The following is a 25303-nucleotide window of genomic DNA, read 5'->3' on the forward strand; positions in this document are numbered from 1 at the left end:
AAAATTTGCTTGAGATCTAACAGAATATGGCTCAGCATCCTCTGAGCCATAACAACATTTAATACACAGTCTCACCCATTTAAAGACTCTCTCTGAGTACAGGTGGCCTTCCCTTAGATCTATCCTCACAAGCCACAGACTCTATCATAGATGGGCAAATATGTTTGTTCTACAAATGCACTCATCATCCACACTATATAATCTGGCCTCCCGGGGTAGTATGTCAGATTTATGAAAAACTATTAACACGTTTATAGTGTGTTGTAAATGAACATATGAAACCATCATAGGCCTTGATTCAGCAAAACACTTAAGCATGTGCTTAACCCTCAATGAAATACACCTCTACCTCGATATAACGCGACCCGATATAACACGAATTCGGATATAACACGGTAAAGCAGTGCTCCGGGGGGGGGGGGGGGGGCTGCGCACTCCGGTGGATCAAAGCAAGTTCAATATAACGTGGTTTCACCTATAATGCAGTAAGACTTTTTGGCTCCCAAGGACAGCGTTATATCGAGGTAGAGGTGTAAATGGGATTTAAGCACATATATAAGTGCTTTGCTGAATCAGGACGTTAGTGAAGAATTTACAGTATTTTCTTATGAAACACTGAGGTACAGTCCTCAGGTCTTGTATCTCTCAGACTCTTCTTTGCAGAAGCGATTGCCACTCAAAATGTCTCCAGGCTCCGGTGGAAAGGAGAACATTCTGCAAGAAACTCAAAAGGTGGCTTCAGCAGATTTATTTGCACAAAAATTAAGAATAGAGCTAGCTCAAAACGAGCAAGCTCACAGTTAAGGAAATATTTAGCTTAGTCTTCTCAGAGATCTTTTAATAATTGCACGTGCCAAGACTAAAGGTCACTGTGTTGGATCCCCGATGGCAGGATGACAGGAGACCTAGACTGTCTTTGAGCATTGTTAAATTCACCTTCCCTATCCTTTGCTGAAGAAATATTTATCTACTTCCATGGACAATGGTAGTAACATCAAAGTAGAGTACCAAACTCTAATACAATCAAGAAGTCACTAGAAATCTTTTCAGGATGGTATCTCGAGTTTCAATAGCTAGAAAATATGAAGATTACAGATCTTAAGTGAGTAGATATGGACAGACTTAAGAATGAGATGGCTGAGGTCCTGGGAAATGACCCCAAGAAAACCCAGGCTGTTGACCTCAGTTCCAACAAGAAGAAAAAGAAAGGGACGGGACTGAATTAAATAATCAATTCAGTCCCAAAAACAAAGTTTTGCAAGCTTGGAACAAATGGTCTGATTTTTTTGATTCTATGAAAAAAAAAGCAATAGTGTTGTTGATGACCTTTGTTTCAATGTACTCTTCTGAACAATTGTTCTCAAATGAATTTAAAGGCAGACATCAGGAACTGATGGGTGAATGATATGGCGTTCATCATGTGTGATGCTCTAAAATATAAATAAGAGCACAGAAAAGCTCTCTTCTGAAATTTAACATCGCAGAAGTGCCACTGACCTCTGCACTTCCAGCATGCCACATGAAAGTGAGTATTTCCCTTGTAATTTCATGTCGTGTGTTGCAAAAAAGGTTCACCGCTGATACAGGGTGAAAAAACATACCTATCAAGTAGAGCTTGATAACTGACAATACACTTGCTGTCTTTTTCAGAAGGTGCAAATCAAAAGGACTTTTTGGACCAACCTGCTTCACTCCCTGTTGATACCGCCTATAATCCTGGGGTTAGAGTATTGTAAAAATACTCAGAACCATTTGTATGGACATGATTGGTTCTCTTCTCCTTTTTGGATACAGCAAGACAATGCTAGAATGAGCCAAAGGTCTTGAACTGTTCAAGCAGAGCTATATTTATTGGATGAGCCATTCTTCCTTTTGTTTTTTCTCCAGTGTGTCAAACAGCAAATGTGACCTCTGTAGAACTATTGGTATTTCCAGATTAAAAGCTTCAGCACATGTATAAGAAGTTCTGAAAACTTTTGAAATCCACAAGAGATAATGGTGATACAAATACTTTTGCATCAAGATGAAGGAGATGCTCGGAGTCATTATCCCTGCCAAGAAGTTCCTCCTTCTCTTCACCTGGAAGAGAACCACAATCAGATTGGTAATAATCTAAAAAAAGGGCATATACACCTCTACCCCGATATAACGCGACCCTATATAACACGAATTCTGATATAACGTGGTAAAGCAGTGCTCGGGGGGGGGAGGGGCTGCGCACTCCGGTGGATCAAAACAAGTTGGATATAACGCGGTTTCACCTATAACGCAGTAAGATTTTTTGGCTCCCGAGGACAGCGTTATATCGAGGTAGAGGTGTAGTACCAAGATATTAACTGTCCCAGCTCCTTTGGATTAGATGATTTGCCCTGTGCTGAACTGCTACCACATCCATTCTTCTTTTTTCTTTATTATGATCTTGGAGACTCTAAGCTCACTGGACCCATGACTCTCGGGAGCTTCTTTGAAGGCGTTGGACCGGACTCAGATCTATCCTTGGATCTCTCCCCTTTGGCCTCTTCATGGAAAGAGCCAAAGCACTTTGAGGCACAGACTCAGCTGCGTTTTCCTCAGCAACACCACTTGTCTCATGTGGCTCCTAGAGAAGGAAGTCAAAGCAGGGATTCCAATTCCTTTCATATCCTCTGGGATAAGGCAGCACAAGCTGTGCACTGCCACAACAGCGTCCTTCTGAGACACAGCAAGTACTCTGGTCTGGCAAGGACATCTGAGTCATGCAAAAGGTAGTGTTCTGCCCTGGGACACCTATTCTATCACTCTGTGCTGACATGGGAACAGAATAGAAGGGCACTGATAAAGCCTAAGTCCAAGGCTTGTAAAGAGCCAGGCTGCTGGAACCCGGCAATGGTTATTCCTAACCAATAAAACACAAAAGTAGTAACACCAATAGAACCTAAATCACTAAAACCAACTGCTAACAAGGTAACTGATGAGAACATTGGAAAAACAGGATGAATGAGGATTCTGATCATGAAGCTGCTGGTGGTAGTTGAAAGGAATTGAAGGCTGGTTGGGGGATGCAATCTCTTATGTATCCCATTGCTTCTGAATATTTGGATTTGTGAGGGTGCAGACTTGGCCCGTAATGGCCATTGCTTTCCAAAGTGTTCTGAGCTCTAGTGTTTGGAGTGCATACATGCCAGAAATGGGGACCTACAAAAACGAGGCTTGAAGAAAGAGACTTTGGCAGGCCCAGGAAGGCAAAATGCTGTTTAAAGATGCTCTCTCAGAATGCATGCTTGAAGAATTCCTTTTCAAAATAAAAGCTTCACATTTAATGGTGACCTTGTAATGGATACTTTTAGCCACTTGCCCCTCCCACAGAACTTCTGAGCTAAGTCTCTGAGTACGCTAATAACTGACTGCTTGAACCTTAGCAGCAAGGCCTATGAGGTAGACCTGTGAAGGTATCATATACCCCCGTCTAGCCTGTTCTGGGCAACTGGAGTGAGGTTTTAGTGAAATCCTATAAAAGTAAAAAAGTAGGAAAACAGAATTTCACAATGTAGTTTACTGACACACACTAGTATTTTGAATGAACAAAATACATATTTAGGCAGTTTCTCAGCACTTGTATAGAAATGAGCCATTTTTGTATGTATATTTTATATATTTCACTTGAGCTCTATCAGTCGCTGAGTAAATCTCAATGTTGATAACCATAGTGACAGGAAAGATGCTTTAATAAACAATTGTTTTAGTCTATGATAGAATATATCCTAAAGCAACAAACCCATTAGTTTATCATATATATTCTTCTTTTTTGGATTACTGGCTTATAGAATGTAAAGTCCCTGTAAAAAGTATCTGTAAAATTTACACCAAAGATCTGTGCAGAGCAGGTCAATGCGCTGCCTTGACGGTATCTAAATTAGGGCCCAGAGCTCTAGTACTCAGTGTCCAAGCCAACTAGGCCAACACTACAGAACCAGCATGCTCAGCTCCCGGCATTACTGTTGACCCAGTTTCAACAACCTAGGAATATCTGATAGATTTCAATGGAAGTAATGTCAAACCTTCCTTAATTGCAAGGAGGCATTGGCATGAACTGGGCCCTCTGAAGAGGCAATGAAAGGAAGAAAACAGAGAGGATCTTAATGGACTCTACTCACATTTCTAAAAAGTAAAAAAATTCTTTCTAAAGTAACAGGGACATTTACATGTTTTCGTTACACATTAGCTTTCTATTCTAAATGCCCAGTAGTCTTTTGATACCCACATCCCCTCCAAGCTACGTGAGGAAGAAACAGGTTGATGGGATAGGGTTATGGTCAGTTTCTTGGCGGGTTATTGAGATCAGTTTTATTGTTCATTATATGGACAGTGTATTAAGTGTGTGAAAACTTCTGCATTACTGAATTGTTTTAAGTCTAGGGAAGGTGCTACAAAGATTTAAGTTGATAACTAAATAGACAAGTTTATAAAACAACGGGTCTATAAAATATCAGTTTTAAGATAAAGGCACAAAAAAGCAACAGAAATGACTAAATTTTCATTTTTGGTCCTTGTACAATTAAAAGAAATGAGTATGATTTTCAAACGTAAAAGAAATAAGAATTTTCAAATACCCTTTCGTCCTATTTCTCCAATTGATTGTTTCTCAGCTGGGACCTTGTATTGTTAAGTTTCAGCCCTGAGCTAATTTTTATAGCTGACTTACAAACCCCTAGAAGCAGGGGTAATAAAGAGTAGTGAGAACAGCACCTCTGAAATTAAACTGGCCAATCCTTTGCTAACTATTAGTCCATATATTTAAAAAGAATTCAGAATTAAAAAAAAGCACTACGTGAAAGAAATACAAAATCAATTTTGTAGCATTCCACTACTAGCGAATGTTTTATTTTCCTTTGTCAGTAATATGAAAACTGCAGAAAGCTCAAGCAAGGCTTTACACATCTAACAACATTGGTAGGGCACATGATTTTTTTTCCTTATTGGAGGACAACGGTAGCATCTTATGTTGAAAAGAAATATGAAACAAAACCATTTTTTCCTCAACTTCGAAGACAAAATGTATGAACTCATGTTTAATGTGACAGATGAAATACGGGCGAAAAATCAGGGCTTATAATAACATAGCATGTATTAATAACAAATTAATGTAAAGTAAACCTGACTAATCAACCTTCATAATGAACACCAAGTTTGCAAAGGGATGTGGAATACAATACCAAGAGGGAAAGAATCAGAACAGGTGTTCACGTAACCCTGGACCAAAGAGAATGCGTAAGCTTTATAAAGCCAAGGATAACAACAGTCCTTCTATAGCAATGGCTATACTCACCTTGTGCCTCGCAGTCCACACAGTGAGAATTGCCTCTGATGTTTCTTATTGACTGAAGGGCCATGGCCTCATTCTGACTTGTCAGTCGGGACTGTGTATATTTAAAGAAACACACACACAAGAAATAAGAACCCAATGAAAAGGTTTAGACACACAATTGTTAGCAATGTGAAAAGCAAAAAGAAAAAGAAAACAAAGAAAGTTCAGATCAGGGTTGAATGAACATGATCAGGGAATTGGACATCTTTAGTTTGCTTCTCAAAGAGTTGATCCTTTGGCATCTTTAAGTACTGCAGCTCAGTGCCTGACAAGCACAGCTACCCACTTTCATCCATATTTCTGACAGCTCAAACTTTTATTGAAGCTCCCTGCATAGAACACAGGAAGTCTGTGCATTTATGAGATATTGGACTGCACTCTGACCAATATTGGGATTGTGTAGAGGAAAGCTGAGCTGAAAAATGAAGCACAGCATTCATGATCACATGTAAAGTACTTTTTGGAGATAAATTATATAACTTTATTTATAAACCCCCCCCCCCTTTTTTTTTTTTTTACTGGTATGTATGCTTGTGTACAGGAAGACTAAGGGATGGTCTGCAAAGGAAGCTGAACTGAAAGCCTTTTATCATCAAAAGATCAGATTTAATCAGGTGGCTACAATGGGTGTTTCTTTCCACTGTGGCCTGCCCATAACCTCTACTTTGACCTGGAAAGACAATTGCCCATGTAGAGGTAGCTTGGCCTCAAAAACCAGCTAAATCTTGCAATCTCTCTTAGGCAGAAAGTGCGAACTGCACCAAATTATTTGCCACTGAATTAAATGAGAGCTCCATCAGGTCATATATATGATAGTTTCACATATATACTTCTGCTCTGTCAACAGGACGCTGAGTACTGAGATAATATAATTCATTTCACTTATGCCTTCCAAGTGCTTCTTGAGCCCTAGTTCCAGAGGTGAATGATAAAAACTTCATAGAATATCAGGGTTGGAAGGGACCTCAGGAGGTCATCTAGTCCAACCCCCTGCTTAAAGCAGGACCAATCCCCAACTAACTTCTCCCAGAAAACCTCCCTACAAATATAACTTTTAAGTGGTTTCTTTTTTTTTTTTTGTCTCTTGCCTTTATATAACCAAAATGTAATTCTCTCTTCAGTTACTGTGTTAAATATTCAAACCAGCATTCTTTACCTCCTATTATATTAACGTTTTGTACTAATGTTCGCAGCGTAATTTTCATTGTCATCTTGTTGTAATGTACTGAGCTCAATGAAGACAGGCCAGAGAAATAAATGGGCAGTGATTTTTCTCCACCTCAGATATAAAAAGTCAATTTTTAAAAAAAATGGGAAGTAAATTACATTACGATGATAATTACTTTGGTCTGGTTTACCCTGATTATAGAGGTAATAAAAAAAGGCAGTCATTTCAAAATATAGGTCCCCTACTTAATGACAAAACAGAATATAAATCATTAAAAAGTTTCTTTACATGGATAGCAAAAGGATCTACAGGTCTGTGAAAAGAATCTCCCAGCTCACCTCTTGTTTTCTAGTTATTAAATGTTTGAAAAATCAAGAGGCTCAAGAATAGCAAACTGTCAGCCCTCTACAGAAAGAACCTGTGGGTTGAGGGAGGTTTTGCAGAGAAAGCAGAAGAAATTGCTTGTGCCAAATATGAATGTGATGGGGGAAGCCTATCCCGAGGACACCACAAAAAGGACCAGGCTTTTGCTTCCTGATTGGTTCCCCCTGAGACTGGCCTAATAACAAAACCACAAAGAATGAATTACATTTAATTCAAGGAAAGAAAAACTACACAGTCGCTTCACAAAAACAGTATTTGGATACAAGAATAATTGATCATTACTTCTGAAATGTGTACCACCTTACACACAAGTCTTCTCCTACTCACAGGGATAGCAGTGCACATTACAATTAAGTAATCCAGAGCATTTAATGGAACGCTGCCATGGAGAAGCCCAGTAGCATCCAGTAGAGACTTAGCTTGTAAATAAGCTGTTCTTTTCTCAGCCCTTAAAGGCTTTCCCATAGACCTCCCCACCAAAATACAGTTTTTATTGTTAGAGCAAATGATCCAACCAAAAGATTAATATTCTACATCTGAAATTATGAGAGATGGAAAAGACAAAAAAAATAAATAATAATTTAAATTATTTAAATATAAAATCAGAATGTGCAACAGGATAAAATATGTCTCATATTGAATTATTTTGGAGGCATACAAATTTGCATGGTTTACTTTTCCTTAGCTGTGTCCAACGAGTACATGGACCTTGCTGAATATGTTTACTTTTCACAATACCCTAGATCCTGAATTCTCTCTAATGATCAATAGCCCTAGCTCACTTTCAATGTGATGTTGTGCACCTTACCTTATTCTTACTGCTCTCACACGACTGTAAACTGGCCAGGATCTGACTCTCTATGGCTTGTACCCACGCATCTCTTTCTTCATATGTGGTCGCTTCAAAGTGCCAGGTCTGGCCGGTGAGAGAAACGATAATAAACTCAAAGTTTTCTTCTTGTTCTGAAAAACAGCAGTGAGATGAACAGTTTACATTTAATGAAACCAGCAATCAGTTCTAAAAACTGTCTTACTTGGACAGAACCTCTATGGTGTTACACGCAAAGGCAAGTTTGCACATCTGATTCTAATCCAAACATATTTCTCCTCTCGTGAAGCATCATGTTTGCCAGAAAATGCCTCAAAGATTTTGTAGCTTTTTATTTGTTCTTTCCTGGCTTCATAAATTTATTTCATGAGGATGAAATACCAACTATTTTAGGGACATCTGTAAATTTTAGTAAAAAAACCCAGCCTATATTCCGCTAACCCTCAGAGGTAGCTAAGAACCAATATTTGAAGTGAAATCAGTCTATTGTAAAATCTGCTGAAGCACTTAGAAAAATAACTTAAGATGAAAGTTCTACTGAATAAAAAATTTATAATACAAATCCTCTGGAGTAAATTTTTCTCTTGTGTAGATGTTATATGTATGTATCATATACAATATACATAATACATTTTAAGTGTACACACACATGCACATACACACAGCTGATAACCATCTTGAATATCTTTTCTCCACAACTCAAATAAATTGCAATACAGGATTTAATATTAGTTCAATACTTTCTTCTCAGCAGCTTAGGGGGACTAAAGGAGCAGTGAAAATGATTTGAGGAGCCAACAGAAGGGGTCACTGGACTATCCAAGGATAACAGGAACATAAGAAAAATACTTCAGGGCCAGAGGAACACACTGTAAGAAAGTATCAGCGATATTGCAGGGATGGACACACAGATTCCAAACACACTTGGGACACCCAAAGCCACATAAAAAAAGTCAAGGAAGCTGAACAAAGCTCAAGGAATCATTGAATGACTAGAATAAAAGAGTACAATGTACCAGTGAACATAAAGTATAACGGGTTTGCTTTAGAGAGACTTATACATTTACAGCCAAGGAACGTTTGCATTATTTTGTCATTCATAAACACGTACAGATAAATGACAAGTCTAAAAATCAGTCCATTTAAATACAGCTTTAGTGCTCACTGGAAATCATTCCTTCAATCTCTGGGCAACAGTTTTTCCCCAATAAACTCAAACTCCAGTCCACAGGCCAAGTGTCCACTCATGTCAATTGGTGGAGCGCCACTAACTTCATTACAGCTTTGCCAATTAAAAATCAGTAGATAATTTGGCCCCAAATTTAAGATGCCCAGGGTTCACTTTCACTTAAATGACCTGTCCAGGATGGGTCAGGCCCAGCCTGGCTCAAAGAAGAGATCTATCAAAAGCTGGACAAAAGTTTCCCTCAGGCGCAAGTCAGCTTTGAGATAAGGCCTGTGATTGCAAGGGGAAGAGAATGCAAACATTATTCTGTGGTGAATCAGGACACCTCAAGTTGGCCTTTTAAATCAAAACATAAGAGGGGGCAAAAAACCCAGCAAAGGCTTATGAAAGCCATGGCTGTTTGGCAGGCTCATTTTTGTAACCAGCTGCGGCTTTCAGAAGTACTCCCCTGGGGCTGGCCCACAGTTTGAATTATATGTTGCAATTATTGATCATGATGCCACATCAGTTAATTACAAGGAGTCCCAACTTTGTGATTCATTGGTTTGGCATCAAAATATTGTGAATTACAACTTTTAAAAACATGATTAAAAAAAGAGAGAGAGATACAGTCCCTCCTATCCATGCAAAACAATGATATACTGTTTAACCAACAGGTAAATCACAAGGGATCACTACTTTACACTACTACATACATTACATAATAATACACTACCCGTTTCCCCCTACACCTCAAAACAGTGTAGCCGGAGACCACCACCCAGGAACCTCACGACTCACGTGACACCATGCCCCCTCTTGTCATGTGAGCTCCAAGAATCTTCCCACCTCTAAAAAGTTAACAAAAACCCAAAATAAAAAAAAATCATGGAACTAATATGGCGCTAGGAAATCACTACATTATGCACACTGCTTGCTTGTTATATCCCTTGCCTCTCACCTTTTTCTGTCTTGCTTATTTTGATTGCAAGCAATTTGGGGCAGGGATTGTCTCTTACTCTGTGGCTATGTCTTCATTACCAAACAGGTGAGATTTTTACAGCAAGATAACTAACATGTATTTGCTATCCCGCTGTAAAACCCTAGTGGAGACAAGGCACCTGTAGTTTTTACCACGAGGTAGCTAGGTGAGGTCAACATTCAGTCCTGACTATAGTTGACCTCACAGTAAAAACTACAGATGCCATGTCTCCTCTAGGATTTGGCAGCAGCATAGCTAAAGCACATTAATTATTCTATGGTAAAAACACACCTTTTTTTAGCAGTGAAGGCACGGCCTGTGTCTTCAATCTCTGTGTGCCTAACACAATGGGGCTCCAATTTAAAGTGGGTCCTCTAGACTACCATCATCACAAATGACAATTAATTTACATAAATACTGGAAGGAAGACTTCATAATCTACACGTGTGGTGCCATATAACTTTAGTGGGAATTTGCCCAACGAATGAGTAAGAACTGAAAATGAGCTCAAGAATTGACTCAGAGAACTGTAAGGGACAAAATCAACAGTTTTTCTCCTTAATTTGAGCCCTGATCCTACAAATATTTCACTAATGCGGAGTAGTCTTATTGACTTCAGCAGGCTTACTCAAGCAAGTAAAGTTATGCATGAATGAAAGCATGAAAAGGATCTGAAATCCAGCCACATTTAACGGTAGCTCTCATCAGGGTTTATTTATTTAAACTTCTGTAAGAAGATTTAACTCGGCAACCTCTTAGTTGGACATCTATATAACTACTCCTTCACCAAAACAAGATGGGTAATGCCAAAATATATAGCCACATTCATGTTACATAAAATACTATGTAACCTGCATTTACTTCTCACAGGTCTTAGTGACATCAAACTTGTGTGATTATGTCATCCAAGCTGCTTTCTTTAATGATCAGATCGTTGTTCACATCTCCGATATATAATCCTTATCAAAACTAAAGTTACATTAACAAAATAAGTTACCTTACAAGTGCTATTGAGGGGGAAGAGAGCCAGAACAAAGAACGGGGAAGGCTAGTTGAAGAAGAGAAAGGGAAGGATCAAGCACCTGTTTTAGCAGTTTCCTGTATTAATAAGTCCAACTTTGAGAGTTTATCATTACTACTCTTTTTAATGGTCTCTAAGTGATTAATAGGACTTTCCTTCAAACATGCAAGTATTGAAGAAGAATTTCTATAGGCCCAGTGGCACCACCTCTGCCCCTTAAGAAAAACCTCCTGGTGTATATTCTATAAATAGGCTCCCATCTATTTGTACAAGAGAAATATATCTGCACAGCTACAAGATGTGTTGTCAGAGAAGTGAGAAGCAACAGCGTATGGTAAAATTTTCAGTATAGCCCCTTTCAAAATGAAAAAAAAAATGCATGTATTGGCACTGAGGCAACTCCTTTGCTAAGTATACAGAAGGTCCTGTGGAGATCCCAGAGATCTTCATAGAAAAATAAAAACCGAGGAGCATAATGATACAGAGGGGAGATCCCTTCATACATAAGAAATAATTGATTTTTGAACACATATACAAGTTATGGAGCTGTGTGGACTATAATCCTACTTGTAATTCAACTATATTTTAACTTGGTATGGATTTGATAAATCTCTGCTAATTGCTTGGTGACTCAGATGAAAATTAAAAAACATGTATGATTAAATTCTCCTACCTTCCATTGGTTATAGCCTAGATCATACTATGGCTAGAGAAGCTAACTTCGTAAGTGGGAACAAGGGATTTGGAATTACGAATAAATTCAACAATTCAACCAGTTTTATATCTAGTACAATTTGGCATCAACATTTGATTATGTTTAGGTATTTTATCTGGTTTTCTGACAGAGCCAACTGCTCTCTGATTACTAATTATTCCTCCTCCTTCCCCAGTCCCAGTATCATAGTCGGCTCTGAACATCCATAGTCAATGGCAGGGAATTTAAAATGGGAGTAGTTTGCAGGCAGAATATAGTCCTCACACATTAGTATTCAACCATCATGTTGGCTTTGCATTAAAGACTTTACAACAATTCCTGTTATATTCTAGGCAGGCATTCTTGGCAGCCAAGGTATTGCACACACAGTATCCCTTTCTAGACAACCAGAAGTTAGAATCTCATTTGGCCAATGTGATTTTCCATCAACATGTGTCTCAACTGCCAGTTTTGCTTTTCAGGAATATTTCAGTCAAATTATACATTTTTCCTTGTTTACAGAAATGTCTACCAAATGCATTATGTACAAAACAATCTATTAAGAACATTACATGGTGTCGTACAGAAGCACCTTTTGGCACATTCCATTTTTACATACAAACTATCTTTTTCCAAAGAATAGTTTTTGACACACAAATTTCTTGTTTCATCTCCTGACCCTCTTTGCTGTGATCAGATGACATTGTGCCAGCTGCCATCTTGGCTGACACACTGGGGTACGAGCTGGGAACCTCCAAAGCTAAACACAGAAGCCTCCGGCTAAGTGCCATACTGTGGGCTGTAACAGACTCACACTCTTTGTGGCTCAGGCACAGAGGGCACAGATAACACACACAACCAGCGGGTTATTACATGTACTCCCATCTTGGTAAAAGGGGCTATGTAATCTTTTGGGTTGGGCTACAATGCTATTTTGGTCTGAAAACTTGCCCAAATGTTCACCACAACTGGCTGAGAGAAGCAGTCCATGAAGGAAGTGGAAGTCCGTATTCTTTTTCCCATGCCCTCCACTTCTGAATTTGCTCCGCACCCCAGAAAAGGTGAGAGGAGGCTAAAAACAGAAGATCAGAAATAACTGCACCAGCTGAAGATTTGTCTTATAAGAAGTTTTCTGTTTAAACTATTCCAAATATGGTAGACTATGGTTTCAAACCTGTGATCTTAAAATAACAAATACAGCATATTATATGTTACTGTGATTACACAAAGCAATGCCTACAGAGCAAATGCATGCACTGCTAGGTAGTGTATGTTTAAAATTTTTAAATACTACATACACAGTCAGAAGAATCCATGTAACAAAATAAAATGAAACTGTTTGGTTTTTTTATCCAGCAATATTATACGTTGAGCTGTTTAAACCCCTCCGAGCCTAATCACAAAATTTTATTAAACAGTTTTCCATGTTTAACAGTTATTCATAGAAAGGTCCACTATAATAGTATTTTAGCACCATCAACCTGTCGAAATCAACCTGCCCAATTACTCCAAACTACATTAATAACACCGGATATTACACTAATTGTGTCCAGTTTCTATGCAGACGAGGTCCCACGGGGCTAATTTTGCATCCTCAGGGGCAAGCAACTCAGCCATCAAACTGATTTCACAAGGAATCCCTCCTCATTACACAGGTCCAGGCTGTCAAACATTTTTTTTTAAAAGGTTAATGGGCCAATCAGTCATCAATTATTTCCTGGAAGCCTAGCAGACAAAGGGTTAAAGTGCTAAAAAAACAGCTGCAATTGTTTTACATTTGGAAGTTATTATCAACAGGAGATGTCTGACAAGAATACCTTTTTGGATGGGAAAACAGGAGTTGGAAAGAACTGTAGGGAGACACGTACGTACGGATTAGAGTGCATCATAATTAAAGAGTAATGCATCACTGTGATGCTTTTTCAAAGAACCAATGAGAACTGGATATCCAAGACAATGCATATAAAAAAGCCTGTAGAGTTCTCTTAAGATTCAGTGTAACAGCTGCCCTTCATGTTAGAATATCACCTCTTATATTGCAGATCTGGCTTTTACTATTTTCCTACACCACCACCTTTGGTTTTTAATTTTGCCTAACTCATCTTCAGTTATATGTGGTTATTAGTTACTTTCATTGGGGCAACAGGAATGTTATTGCATCAACAACCCACCGACCCTAGGAAAGAAAGAAATATTCCTTATATACCAAGTACAATACAAGTGAAAACAAACATTGATACACCATATATAAATGGATAACACGTCCTATGGATCCAATGAAATAAGGCTTACAATGGGTTATAATGTATTATTTCAGGCTACCTCAGTGGACGGATCCCTCAACGCTTTCCTTTTTGGATAAACTTTATTCTTTGTCAAGACATACCTCTGGTATCCCTTCTGTGTAAGCCCATAAATGCTAAGTGAGAAATGTTTCCCAATGGAAAACAGACGAAGGCAGTGGGCCCACAATGAATGCCATTAAGTGTCTTACCTCTTCTCTTCTAACATTCTGATAGGAAGTGGAGAGGCCTAATTTGATTAATTATATTGAACATGGCCAATGCATAAGATTGACTCAAATCGCTTTATATTCATAAAGGCAACACCTCTTCCCAGAAAACTTTTCAATGTCAGTTGGCTTTTTATCTGAAGAGTAATTCTCAAATCATGTATAGATCAATTTGTGATAGTAGGTGCCACTTCCAGCATCATCTAATCTAAATGATGCGAGTTACCTCAAACATATGCTGCACTATGCATCCATTAGTGGTGGTGGTGGTTTGTATCATGGTAGCTCCTAGAGGCCTCACCTCAGATCAGGGTTCCATTGAATTAGGCATCATGCAAAGACATAGAAACAGGGCCTGCCCTGAAATACTTACAATCTAAACAGACAATGGGGGAGAGAGAGAAAGAAAGGAAGATTTTGCAGATTCGAACTAAAGCATAGTGGGAGTAAGGGACATTTGGTCACGTGTGAAGTCTCTGGAAGAGGCAGGAAGTAAAACCAGACCTAGTCCAGTGCCTTAATCATAAAATTAATCTTCTTTGCACTGGTACCAGGTTTCGTATTTTTGGGATGCTGATCTTACTATAATGTAGCCATTATCACAGGTACATCAGGCTGGCTGCTTACTTGGTAATTAATAACAGCACTGCACATTTAGATTGGATGAGTCAACTAACTCTGCAACAGGGACCATATACTTTCCCTTTAAATGTAGTAACAAGTGATGTGTAGGACTAAAGATATTGGCATATTTTTAATGATCCAAAAACAACTTCAACAGTTGGGACTGAAGCTTGAAACCCATTATATTACACATGCCTGAAATGACATTGCAAGCTTAGTTTTCATAACAATGTGGTATCAAAGACTGATTTAAACTCCCCCAGCCAAGCCCTCCCCCACATAAAATTCCTACCCACCCACACTTTTGAATCAGTCATTTGAAAAGACTTAGGGTTGCAGCAAAAAACTATATTCATGCCCTAAAAGAGGCAGTAGATATTTACGCCCTACCCATGTAGTTGTGAAAGAAATACAACACCAAAGGTATTTGTTTTAATTTATTTAGCTACTTGATAATTTTCGCCATCATTACCATTTGTCACTCAGTGTAATTTATCTTCATATCTTGGAAGATTATAAGTATGTTTATTAGCAGCCCCAATTAAGGAAATAAATTTGTGCCATGTCCCGCTGGGCATGACTATGCTAATACTTCTCTCCCCTCTCCAAATCCAGTGGTCTAAATCTAATTAGTTTTGAAATTCAACCCTATCAGGACAATGTGACTCTGCCATTAGTCACCCACAGGTATTCTGGCCCACAGCTCTTGATAAAGATTGTGATCTATTGGATGAATTATATCACCACCCTTACATGACAAACTGGAGACAAAAAGTTTGTTATTAGCTCAGGGGAGTGGATTATTTTATTGTAGGCATTCGTTGTTTTTGTAGGACACTTGGGTTTGAGGAAATCCATGAAATCATTTTCAGTCAGTTTATGCAGAATCTACGTCAATGCTAAACTGATAATTTTCCTAATACTTTTAAAAACAATTTCACATTTCAGTTTGCCGTTCTATAGTTTACATTTCAAAGTGGACATATAATTCAAATGTTAAGAGCTTTCTTAACACTTAAGTACATTTAAATGAGACAACGATAGTGTTAAGGCAGCAAAGCCATGGTTATAGCAGAAATGTCACTTCTGTATTACTTTTTTAAAGGGACTGTTTCATAAAAATCTGTTCAGGCATTTTGGAGTTAATGAACATGGACAAATTTTTTCATATGATTAGACATTTTCAGATTTTTTTTTATAGTTGGTAACTCAAATACAACTTGGGTTTAATACTTGAAACTTGTCATGCATGCAGCCCTGAATGAAGACTAGAAGAAATGTGGTTTTGATATAATTATAGATGTTTAAATATAGCATACTGAGCAAGCACAGCATTAGTTTCTTTAATTTTAGAAAGTTACACTGGTGTACAATGCTCCAAATGTGCTGATCGCTGAAAAATCACATTTGTATTTAAACAGCATAACGACGATAATTGAAATTACAATGGTGAGAGGGGTCAGGTGTCTTTTATAAACATACCAAATTTACATTATATACCTTCCCCTCTAAACATTTTGGATCTTTCACTCAGAGTGACCATTGCTTTGCCTGCAATAAGAATTCAACTTGTCACTTCTCTATGGTAGAATAAAATCTTAAACCTAATGTTTGCAGCAAACCCTAATAATGGCCTTGCAAATGTAGAATTAAATCAGTGAATAACTATATAATGGGAGTATCACTAAATTGCAGGTAAGAGGGAGGGGGCAATTCCTTGAACACAGACGACCTTATTGGTCTAAACAACTTTGTTCTTTTCTGATTATAGAAGTTAGACAAATTTAGTCCCTTTTATTACTTGGACTGGTACCATTGCCCAAATTTTGCCCTCAGTTACATCCACATAACTCCCAATGAAATCAGCATGGTTGATCAAGTCTAAATGAGGATGGAATTTGGGCCCTGGGGTGTAAGGATGTTGAATTGCTGGGATTCCACTGATCACTTTTAGCATATATTACCTATTATATATTAATGACCTAATGGTAACACGCTAGGGAGTGAGACCTGGTTTCGCTCCAGCTCTTGTTAGCTCTCTTTCTCTATGGGACTTCTCTGCATGTCAAAAAAATCAATAGTCTAAAGCAATGGTTTTCAACTGTGGTCTGCAGATGCTTGGGGGTCACAGACTACGTCTAAAATTTCCAAAGGGGTCCACATCTACATTTGAAATTTTGTAGGAGTTTGCAAATGAAAAAAAAGTTCAAAACCACTGGTCTAAAGCCATGCTGTCATGGGCTAGGATATTGACAAGATCCCAGTTAAGAAATGATGAGCCTAGTCAGTTTGTGGATGCAAGAGTTCCAACAGAATACAGTAACTCCTCATTTACCGTCCTCCCGCTTAACGTTTCGAAGTTACGTCGCTGCTCCATTAGGGAACATACTCATTTAAAGTTGGTCAATGCTCCCTTATAACGTTGTTTGGCTGACTTTACAAGGGAGCATTGCACAAGATCCTCTTCTCCACCTCCTCCCCCTCCCTTCCTCCCTCCCAGCGCTTCCCCCGCCGCCAAACAGCTGTTTGGCGGCACTTAGGACTTGTTGTATGATTAAAATATGACAATAGATATCACTATTGCCACCACTGTTATGTAATTATGACAAATTTATATGAAATATGTCAATGGAAAAGTTACAGTCTGTCAAATAGGATTATCCTATTTGTATGCATGTTTCATCTTTGTATCTAAAGTTATGAATATTAACTAGTATTAGTATTTCAAGTGTGTTTGCTCCTGGGATAACACCCACAAGGTAATTTACATCCAGTCTGGCCAGCACATTGTGAATGGACTATTCAAATTGATGGCCCATTAAAGGACACTTAGCTCGCGCAACAGACGATGGAAGAAGCCTCTCCCCGCCTGATGGGCCTTCCTGGGGATGTTTTAGCCAGAATATGGGTAATGACTGTTTCCATGACTCATCGAAGCATGCAAGGGCATGTGACTAGCTCATGTGACCCTGGACTCCTTTTTGTGCCTGTTATTTTCCACAAACTAAGACTGAGAGCAGTCCCTCCACATGGGAGAAGATCTAAAAAACCCTAGAAGCATCTGCATTTTGCCTCTTTCCTGCTCTGATCTCTGGACTATGGAATTACACTAACAGGAGCATTCTACTAATGGACTGAGTACCTTTCAATCATCAGTGACTGGATCCCCAGAGACCACAAGTGATCGCTGGGCAGACCGAAAACACACTGGGCCGATCCCATGACTAAGCTCTTTGGCCAGAAATGGAAGGAACGTGCTTGCAACAAAACAGAATGGTGTGGTGTCGACTTGCATTTGTGGAGGGATAGACGAGGATACGCTGGACAAAGGTGACCTTTCAATCTTTTGGAAATTACCAGAGACTTTACAAGCCTGCAGTTTATAACATCACTGCTTCAAACCTGATACAAGAACTTTGCAATGAGTGTATTTGTTTTCGCTGACCATTATAACTCTCTCCTCTTTCTTTCCTCTTATAAATAACCTTTAGATATTAGATACTAAAGGATTGGCAACAGCATGATTATTGGGTAAGATCTGAGTTCTATATTGACCTGGCTATGTGGCTGATCTCTTGGGATTAGAAGAACCCTTTGATGAAATTGGCTTTAAATAACCACTCATCATTAAGTCTACTGTCTGGATGGTGAAACAAGGGCTGGGATACCCGAGGAGACTGCATTTATGACTTCTTGTTAACCAGTGTGGTGAGACAGAACTTTACTTTTGCTATTGGCTTAGTATATTTTATGAAGGAATAATCACCAGTTTGGGGGAGGGAGGTCTGCCCCATTTCTCAGCAGTTTGTCCTGAAACCGGTATTTTCAGCTGTGACCCACTGAGGCACGGTGACAGACTCCTACTATGTATACTCCTGATTAACTGCGCATTCCCCAGTTTTGCAATGCCGGCCATTATCCAGAGACTTTGTTTAGTAGCTCAAAGATGCACGATTATTACTCACAATTTTCCTGGACACTCTCTTTCCCATGTGGTGAGTACTTCTGAGAAAGACCACCCCTCCCCCTTGCCTAATCAGTTAAGATAGAGAAAAATCTCATTGGTGCTGCTAGTTGCAGTCTTAGGAGTTCAACTTTTACAGTTATGTTCTCCCACAGGTGAACATACCCCTAGCATACCCATATATTAATATGAAAGGTATCAGTATGTTAAATGGCACCGAAGATTGAACAGGCCCCCAAATATGAACTCCCTTTCTGTAAAATATATGCAATTATTTCTATTTATTTTATTGTTAAAATTTTAGTAAAAATAGAACAATAAATCCCATGCTTGTCAAGAGTCATCCTACAATAGCAAACATGCCTGCATGTTTGATCTGAGGGAAAAAACATGTCTAAAAGAGATCATCAGTGACAAAAATAAGAACACATTTTGCAAATTACAAAAAAGTATCTCGGAAGTTTCCTTTTAAATAGCAAAATGCTTATTTATTCATGTTCAGCAACTAGTATTTATTTCTCTCCAATTCATTTCACACTTTGCGCTTAAATGCTTTAAAAGGTAACACAAAAGTATCACAATGGATATAGCTCTATTGTTGTTACTTAAAAGGTGAGAATTTTAAGTTTACAATGAGGAATAAAACAAGATTATAATAAAATGTGTTTCCTTAACAAGCTGCAGTAAAAAACACACTTTTGTTTCCCAGACACATTTTATCTGTCGGTGAGAGCAAGGCATCCGACAGCAATACGGTAGTAATTGTGCAAAAAAAAAGGCTGGTGATATAAATCACCAAAGGTTAATGATCAGGATGTGAACAGAGGGACTTGTTTACAGAAATAGCATGCAATTTAAAATTTACAAGAGATTTAATGCCACTACTTGGCAATCGCTAAAATCAACAGCCCAGAAAACAGTGACATTAAGAAAAATATTACAGTTATAATCATTCCAAAATAAGTCAATTAGTGTTAGGGCATGCGCTTGCGATTACTTGACCCATTTGGTTCGCACTTAAGTGAAAAAAAGATTTCCCCCCTATAATACCAAGATTACCGAGATGTGACCTATTTTGCATTCCATATTTCATACACCATCCCCTCTTACTCGCTGTCTGAGATGGCGGCCGAGGGTTTTTCTCCTTGCCTGGCTTCCAAGTAATTTTGACCTCTGACATTTGTAATAATAATAAAAAAAGAAGACAGTTTATAATTGTGTTGTTCAAATGAAGGTGGGGAAAAATTCAATCTGCTATTATACAAAAGGCATGATGGCTGTCTTCAGTGAAAAAAGCAATGTAAGTCAATTTGTGAACTTTGGCACCAGGCGACCTTTAGAAATACAACAATATACAGAATTTACAAGCAAGAGTAGCACATGCAAATGACCTGGCTCTGTCTCGCCTTTGGATTAGAGCTGCAAAGAGCATTATGGAGAACGCTTTCACAAAACAAATTAAGACTGTTACTTAAATGTCACGGCACACTATTGTATTTGGCTACAGATCATTACACCTGATACTAACACTTTTAAAAACTGTAATAACTTGGGAAATATTACATTGAGTGCCCACATGTATAAAGGGGGAAAAATAAATAAATAAAAGAAAATGGGTTCCCGAAGTAATTTAAACATCACCACTCCACGACTAGAGGGAAAGGTCAGAATTTAAGTAAGCTGAAAGGAACATGAATGGCAAAATAAAACGCACAAACAAAAAGATGAAAAGACCATGGGAATGACTCTGCAAACAAAAGGTGAAAGCACGCATGCTTTGGGCAAATTTGATTTCCATTCCTGCATTTGGAAAGTGAGAGGAAGGGGGAACAAGTCTGGAGAGGCAGGTAAAAAGGGGAGAGAGGGTAAGGTGTTCATCTAAAACGTGTTGTTTTAATTTGTTACCTTCAGTGTTGGTGCTGCTGCTGCTGTATATATTTCGCAGGCTACCAACACGGTTTAGTTTCCATGCTTTGCGTTTGGCTGCATCCAGAGAGCAGAAGGGGAAGAGAAAAAAAAAAAGAGAAAATAATAAAATATAAAGAAAAGAAAAATATGAAAAGGGGGAGAAAAGAAATGTCAAAGTAGCATGTGAAGTAAAATACCAGCACAAGCCTGTTATATGTGAAGCAGCTACACAGACAAACACTCACACACAAAATGCACACAGAACACCACAGCTTCTCAGAACCACCACCAACACAGAAGGCCTTGCTCCTTCCCCCTCCCCCCCCACTGAAAAAGATACTTTCAAGACTTTACAACATGACAAGACTTGTCAATAATAATTGGATCTAAAATAGCAATGACAATGGAATAGAAAATGCACTCAGTACTTCTTGTATACATGATGCACTATTAGAGACAAGACAACTACCGAGGTATAATGCTGTTTAAATCATAGCAAAAATTGCCAAACAAAGGATTTCCCCTTTTGCTAAGCAGATGCACGAATCACTAGATACCTGTAACCATAAAACCTTTAATTCCAGGTGATGATGTAATAGGTTCAAATAATCTAAACCACCATAAGCATTATTTCTAATGTTATGCTTAGCTGTTCTACTTTATTATTATTATTATAAATGTCAAGTAGACATTGTTACTATGCACATCTTGGTTTTTCAGAGGCAGGTTACCGGCAAAGTATAAATTCTTGTTTGGAAGGTAAACTGTAATGCCACCATTGCTTTATTAGAATTCCATCAAACTTTTAAATCTCTCTCAGTTTCAAGTTCCCATTTTTGACGTTAATAGGCAGAACGGTACAAAAAGCACTTAAATCCTCTGCTCATTATGGGAAATTAATTCTCTCACTGTCTTTTAGCAGAATCTATATATTTCTCCCCAAAAGCTAATTCACAACATGAGAAATACACTAGACTAACAATATTTTTAGAGTAACTTTCATGGGGCAGGGCCTGTATCTCTTTTCAAAACAACACCAGGTACAGAAAAACACTGTTGGCATTTAACAACCACCAACATTAACACACTGGAAAAATCTTATCTGTTATTTATCCACCAAACTTGTATGTATGGACAGTAGCAGAGCAAGCTTCCCCGTCGCTATCCCAAAATAGGTCTCAAATGTTACCTACTGGGGCCACTTCTCAGGATGAGGTGGTAAAGCAGCGTAGCAGGCATTGCGATTGTCAGGTAACTGTATACATGCAGCGTGGAGAACAGACTTCACAATACTAACAGGGATAAAGGCAAACCTCCATCTAATACGGTCAGCAGTATTAGAACTCATACCTATCTTCAAGCCAGACAGAAGAGAATGAGACAAGTACCAACTGATAGACACTTCAGCAGGCCTTATATTCCACCTAGTCTCTCCCCTCGTTCAAATCTTGGTCTAAGGCGGTCAAATACTGCAGGATTAATTGTGATGGTGCATCGTAGTGCACACTTTGGAACTGGTTAGTCTACCATCTCAGTCAACATGGGATCTGTTGGTAACAAATCTGTCATAATTAGGTGTATATATTGTTTCTCCCACTCCTGCCCAGTATGCCCCTTCAACCTTTGAGATGATATGCACACAACAAATAAAATATGCAAACTCTGAAAAAGTCTTTTACTTGTTTTCTTTTCTAGATGTGTATTTTATAATGCCAAGAAGCACTTCAACCAAAAGATTGTTTATACGGAAAAGTAACATTACAGTTAACTCATTCAAATGTTTAACAAAAAGCTGTATCTTCAGTTGAATGGCTAAGAATAGAAAAATACTTGTTTTCCTGTAATGGACAAGTAGCTCAATCAGAAGATTGAGCATGTAACCTGATTCGTACAGTAGGTGACGTGATCATATGCTGAATCCAGTTTAGTGCTGTAAGGAGAAACCCTGTCCTACTATCTTATATTAGGAAAGTTGCCTATTTGGAGCAATTCCTCAGGTACAGCATTGAGAATGATAACTACCATCTGCACGCAACCAGTAACACTATTATAAAATGGTAATTCAACTGTAATTGAAGAGCAGTACCCAGCCACCCTAGAACGTTAACAATATACATTCTTTCAATGCAGTGGCATTCAGTTTTTAATACTATGCATTGATAAGGGGGAAAAATGGAAACCTGGACACTTGACTGCCGTCACCCATCCCCTTAACTTTAAAAAATAGATAATCTATTACTGAAATGAAAATCTACAATATTATCCAGAAGACCAACCGATTCAGTCAGATTTAGCTACACATTTAAGTTGGTCAAGCCTAAAAGTGTCTGTGTCTACTGTGTCCTTTAATATTATGAGCCTTTAGTTTTAAGAGACATTTAGCAAGGCACAGCAGGAAGTAACAACTAAAGAGGCTCAATCTCCCCGCTGAAAACTTACTTTTTCTGAAAAAATTTGCATATAAATAGCAAAGTCTAGACTTAGCACCCCTCTGAAAGGGGAAGCTGTCTCCAGTACATAAAGCCCCTTTCCCAGTCTGCTTTATGTCTTTCATTTTTCATACTCTAATCGCACATTAGAGAATGGATGTATAAGCAGGAAGTCAACTTGCAGCCTGGTTTTCTATTAACCTATTGATGAAATAATCAATTTTAAATGTGTTAAATGTCATGCCTTTTTCTTCCTTTAAACAAATGGACATTTTCTGGCTGAAGCTGAGGTCCTGATACATCCTAGTGTGTCTTGCAGCATTGATTGGACTTCAGTCTACTTTTTGCGGTGCTTCACTGCCTCAGATAATACAATACTGTTACCATCAGCAGGCTTTGGACAATGCCAAATGCAGCCTCCAGGATTCTGAGTGATGTATGTGAGAACACCAAGGCCCATCTTAGACAGCCTACCCTGACTGCCTTCACGATTACACACCGACTATAAATGTTTGTAACTTACAAACAAGGCCTTAAAAGGCACTGCAGGTAGTTTTGTGTCTGATATGTCACTGACTCACATCCCAGGACATTCAGGCTATCTAGTTTGGACTCTCTTTCTAATTCAAAAGCCAGTTCAACAGAAGATGATTATATCTCCAGCCTCTGATGTGCACTGCTTATTAAATCTCATAACAAGCTTTCTATATAAAGAATCTAAAATAAATATTTATTTTCTTTTGTTTTTAATGGTAACTCAGCTTCCTATTTCGAAAGAATCTTCAAATAGTTGGATTTGCTAAAGTCTTTTTCCCTAGGCCTCTCCTCCATTAAAAAATATACTAGTTTCTTTTTTTAGCCTATTAATTTAGCAAGAAATGCAAGTTTTAGCTCTTTAATTTGCCCTGACATATCTAGCTTTCTGTCTACAATGTTGAACTACCATAACCTGCATTATTAATGTATTATTTTAAAGGGTTTCAACAAACTCTTTTATTAATGTCTTTGAACTCGCATTGATTTTGGCTTCATTGTCTATCAAAAACAAACCAAAAAACCCAAACATTCCAACCTGAGCGCACAGCTAGATTACAAGTATAATTTTGATCTCATCCAAACTAATTAACATCTAGAATTTAGACTGCTGAGATTAAATTTCTCTCTCTTCAGTCAGGAAAATTAATTTGTGCTTTCTGACTCCCAATCTGGACTGGTACAATAAGTCATTATATGTAGCCCGGCAATACAGAGCTATGTTATTAACTACAGAGCTGCATTATGATACCACACTGTGAAACAATAGCATAAATTGTTATAATATTTTACTTCAGCACAAAATATAGCCCAACAATTCCTGTTATAATTATCATAGCAAGAGATTACACAATGATAAGCCATAAAGACTTGGAATCCATGGCTCTGAAGCATGTTTTCTAAGATGAAAGGGTCAAAAAGACTTCCTGAAATCTTGCAAGCCAGCCACTTTTGATTAAATCATTTCATTCTGTGATTTGATTTATTGCTTCTGCATGGCACAAACTTACTTGACTACATAGGTCAAATACACTGTTTAAGACGGTCGAATCCAGCAGAATGACTGATCCATAAGGAGGGAAGACTGATGAGTAGCTTGTATATAGATGTTTTCATGTCCAAAAGAGGTAGTGAGTGGTTCCTTTATTGTGTTTAGGCATTTTAAAAACTCTGTTAAATATTTCCCTAGTTAAATTCAGCAACTGCTGTGACCTATACCCTGTGTGAACAAGTTTCTGAGGAAAAAGAGAACGACCATTAATATGCCCTGTTGTAGCATGCGATACAGCCATATGCTTCATGAAAACTCATTGGTCTTCCCTCTCTACGGATTGCGTAATATTCTCTCTTTTGTCTAATGCTCAAGTTAAGAACCTGTTCCCCTCTTTCCCCAAAATGTCTGTTGCAACTTTAAAGGCTTAGCAGTGCCCTCAGCACGCTGTGGCTATGTCCACATTGCAGCCGGCGACATAATTTCTGGCTCGGTACACCTGCTAGCTTTGACTGAGCTGGCATGCAAAAAATAACAGCGTAAATATGCCTGCGCGGGCGGCAGCAGGGACTAGGTGCCCGAATACATACCGGGGGGGTTGGGGGGGGGGGGCGGTTGGGCGAGACCGTACATGGGGCAGCTAGCCCAAGCCACTGTGGCTACACTGATATTTTTAGTGCGCAAGCTTGATTAAAGAGCGCAGCTATGTCTACCCAAGTTGGAAATCGCACACCCCTGGCTGCACAGTTATGCA

General features: G+C 38.5%; 1 protein-coding gene across 3 annotated transcripts in view; it reads right to left on the reverse strand.

The window, feature by feature from the left end:
• Window positions 1-25303, reverse strand: part of AGAP1 (ArfGAP with GTPase domain, ankyrin repeat and PH domain 1) — a 634167-nt gene that overhangs the window by 55840 nt on the left and 553024 nt on the right. For all 3 annotated transcript variants that reach the window (XM_065412924.1, XM_065412923.1, XM_065412922.1), the window contains 2 exons: window positions 7705-7859; window positions 5306-5396 (listed from right to left, as the gene is read on the reverse strand). In XM_065412924.1, the coding sequence (XP_065268996.1) occupies window positions 5306-5396; window positions 7705-7859 (246 nt within the window). The remainder of the gene's footprint in view (window positions 1-5305; window positions 5397-7704; window positions 7860-25303) is intronic.

Source organism: Emys orbicularis, chromosome 11 (assembly GCF_028017835.1).
Source record: "Emys orbicularis isolate rEmyOrb1 chromosome 11, rEmyOrb1.hap1, whole genome shotgun sequence".
NCBI classification, from domain to species: Eukaryota; Metazoa; Chordata; order Testudines; family Emydidae; genus Emys; species Emys orbicularis.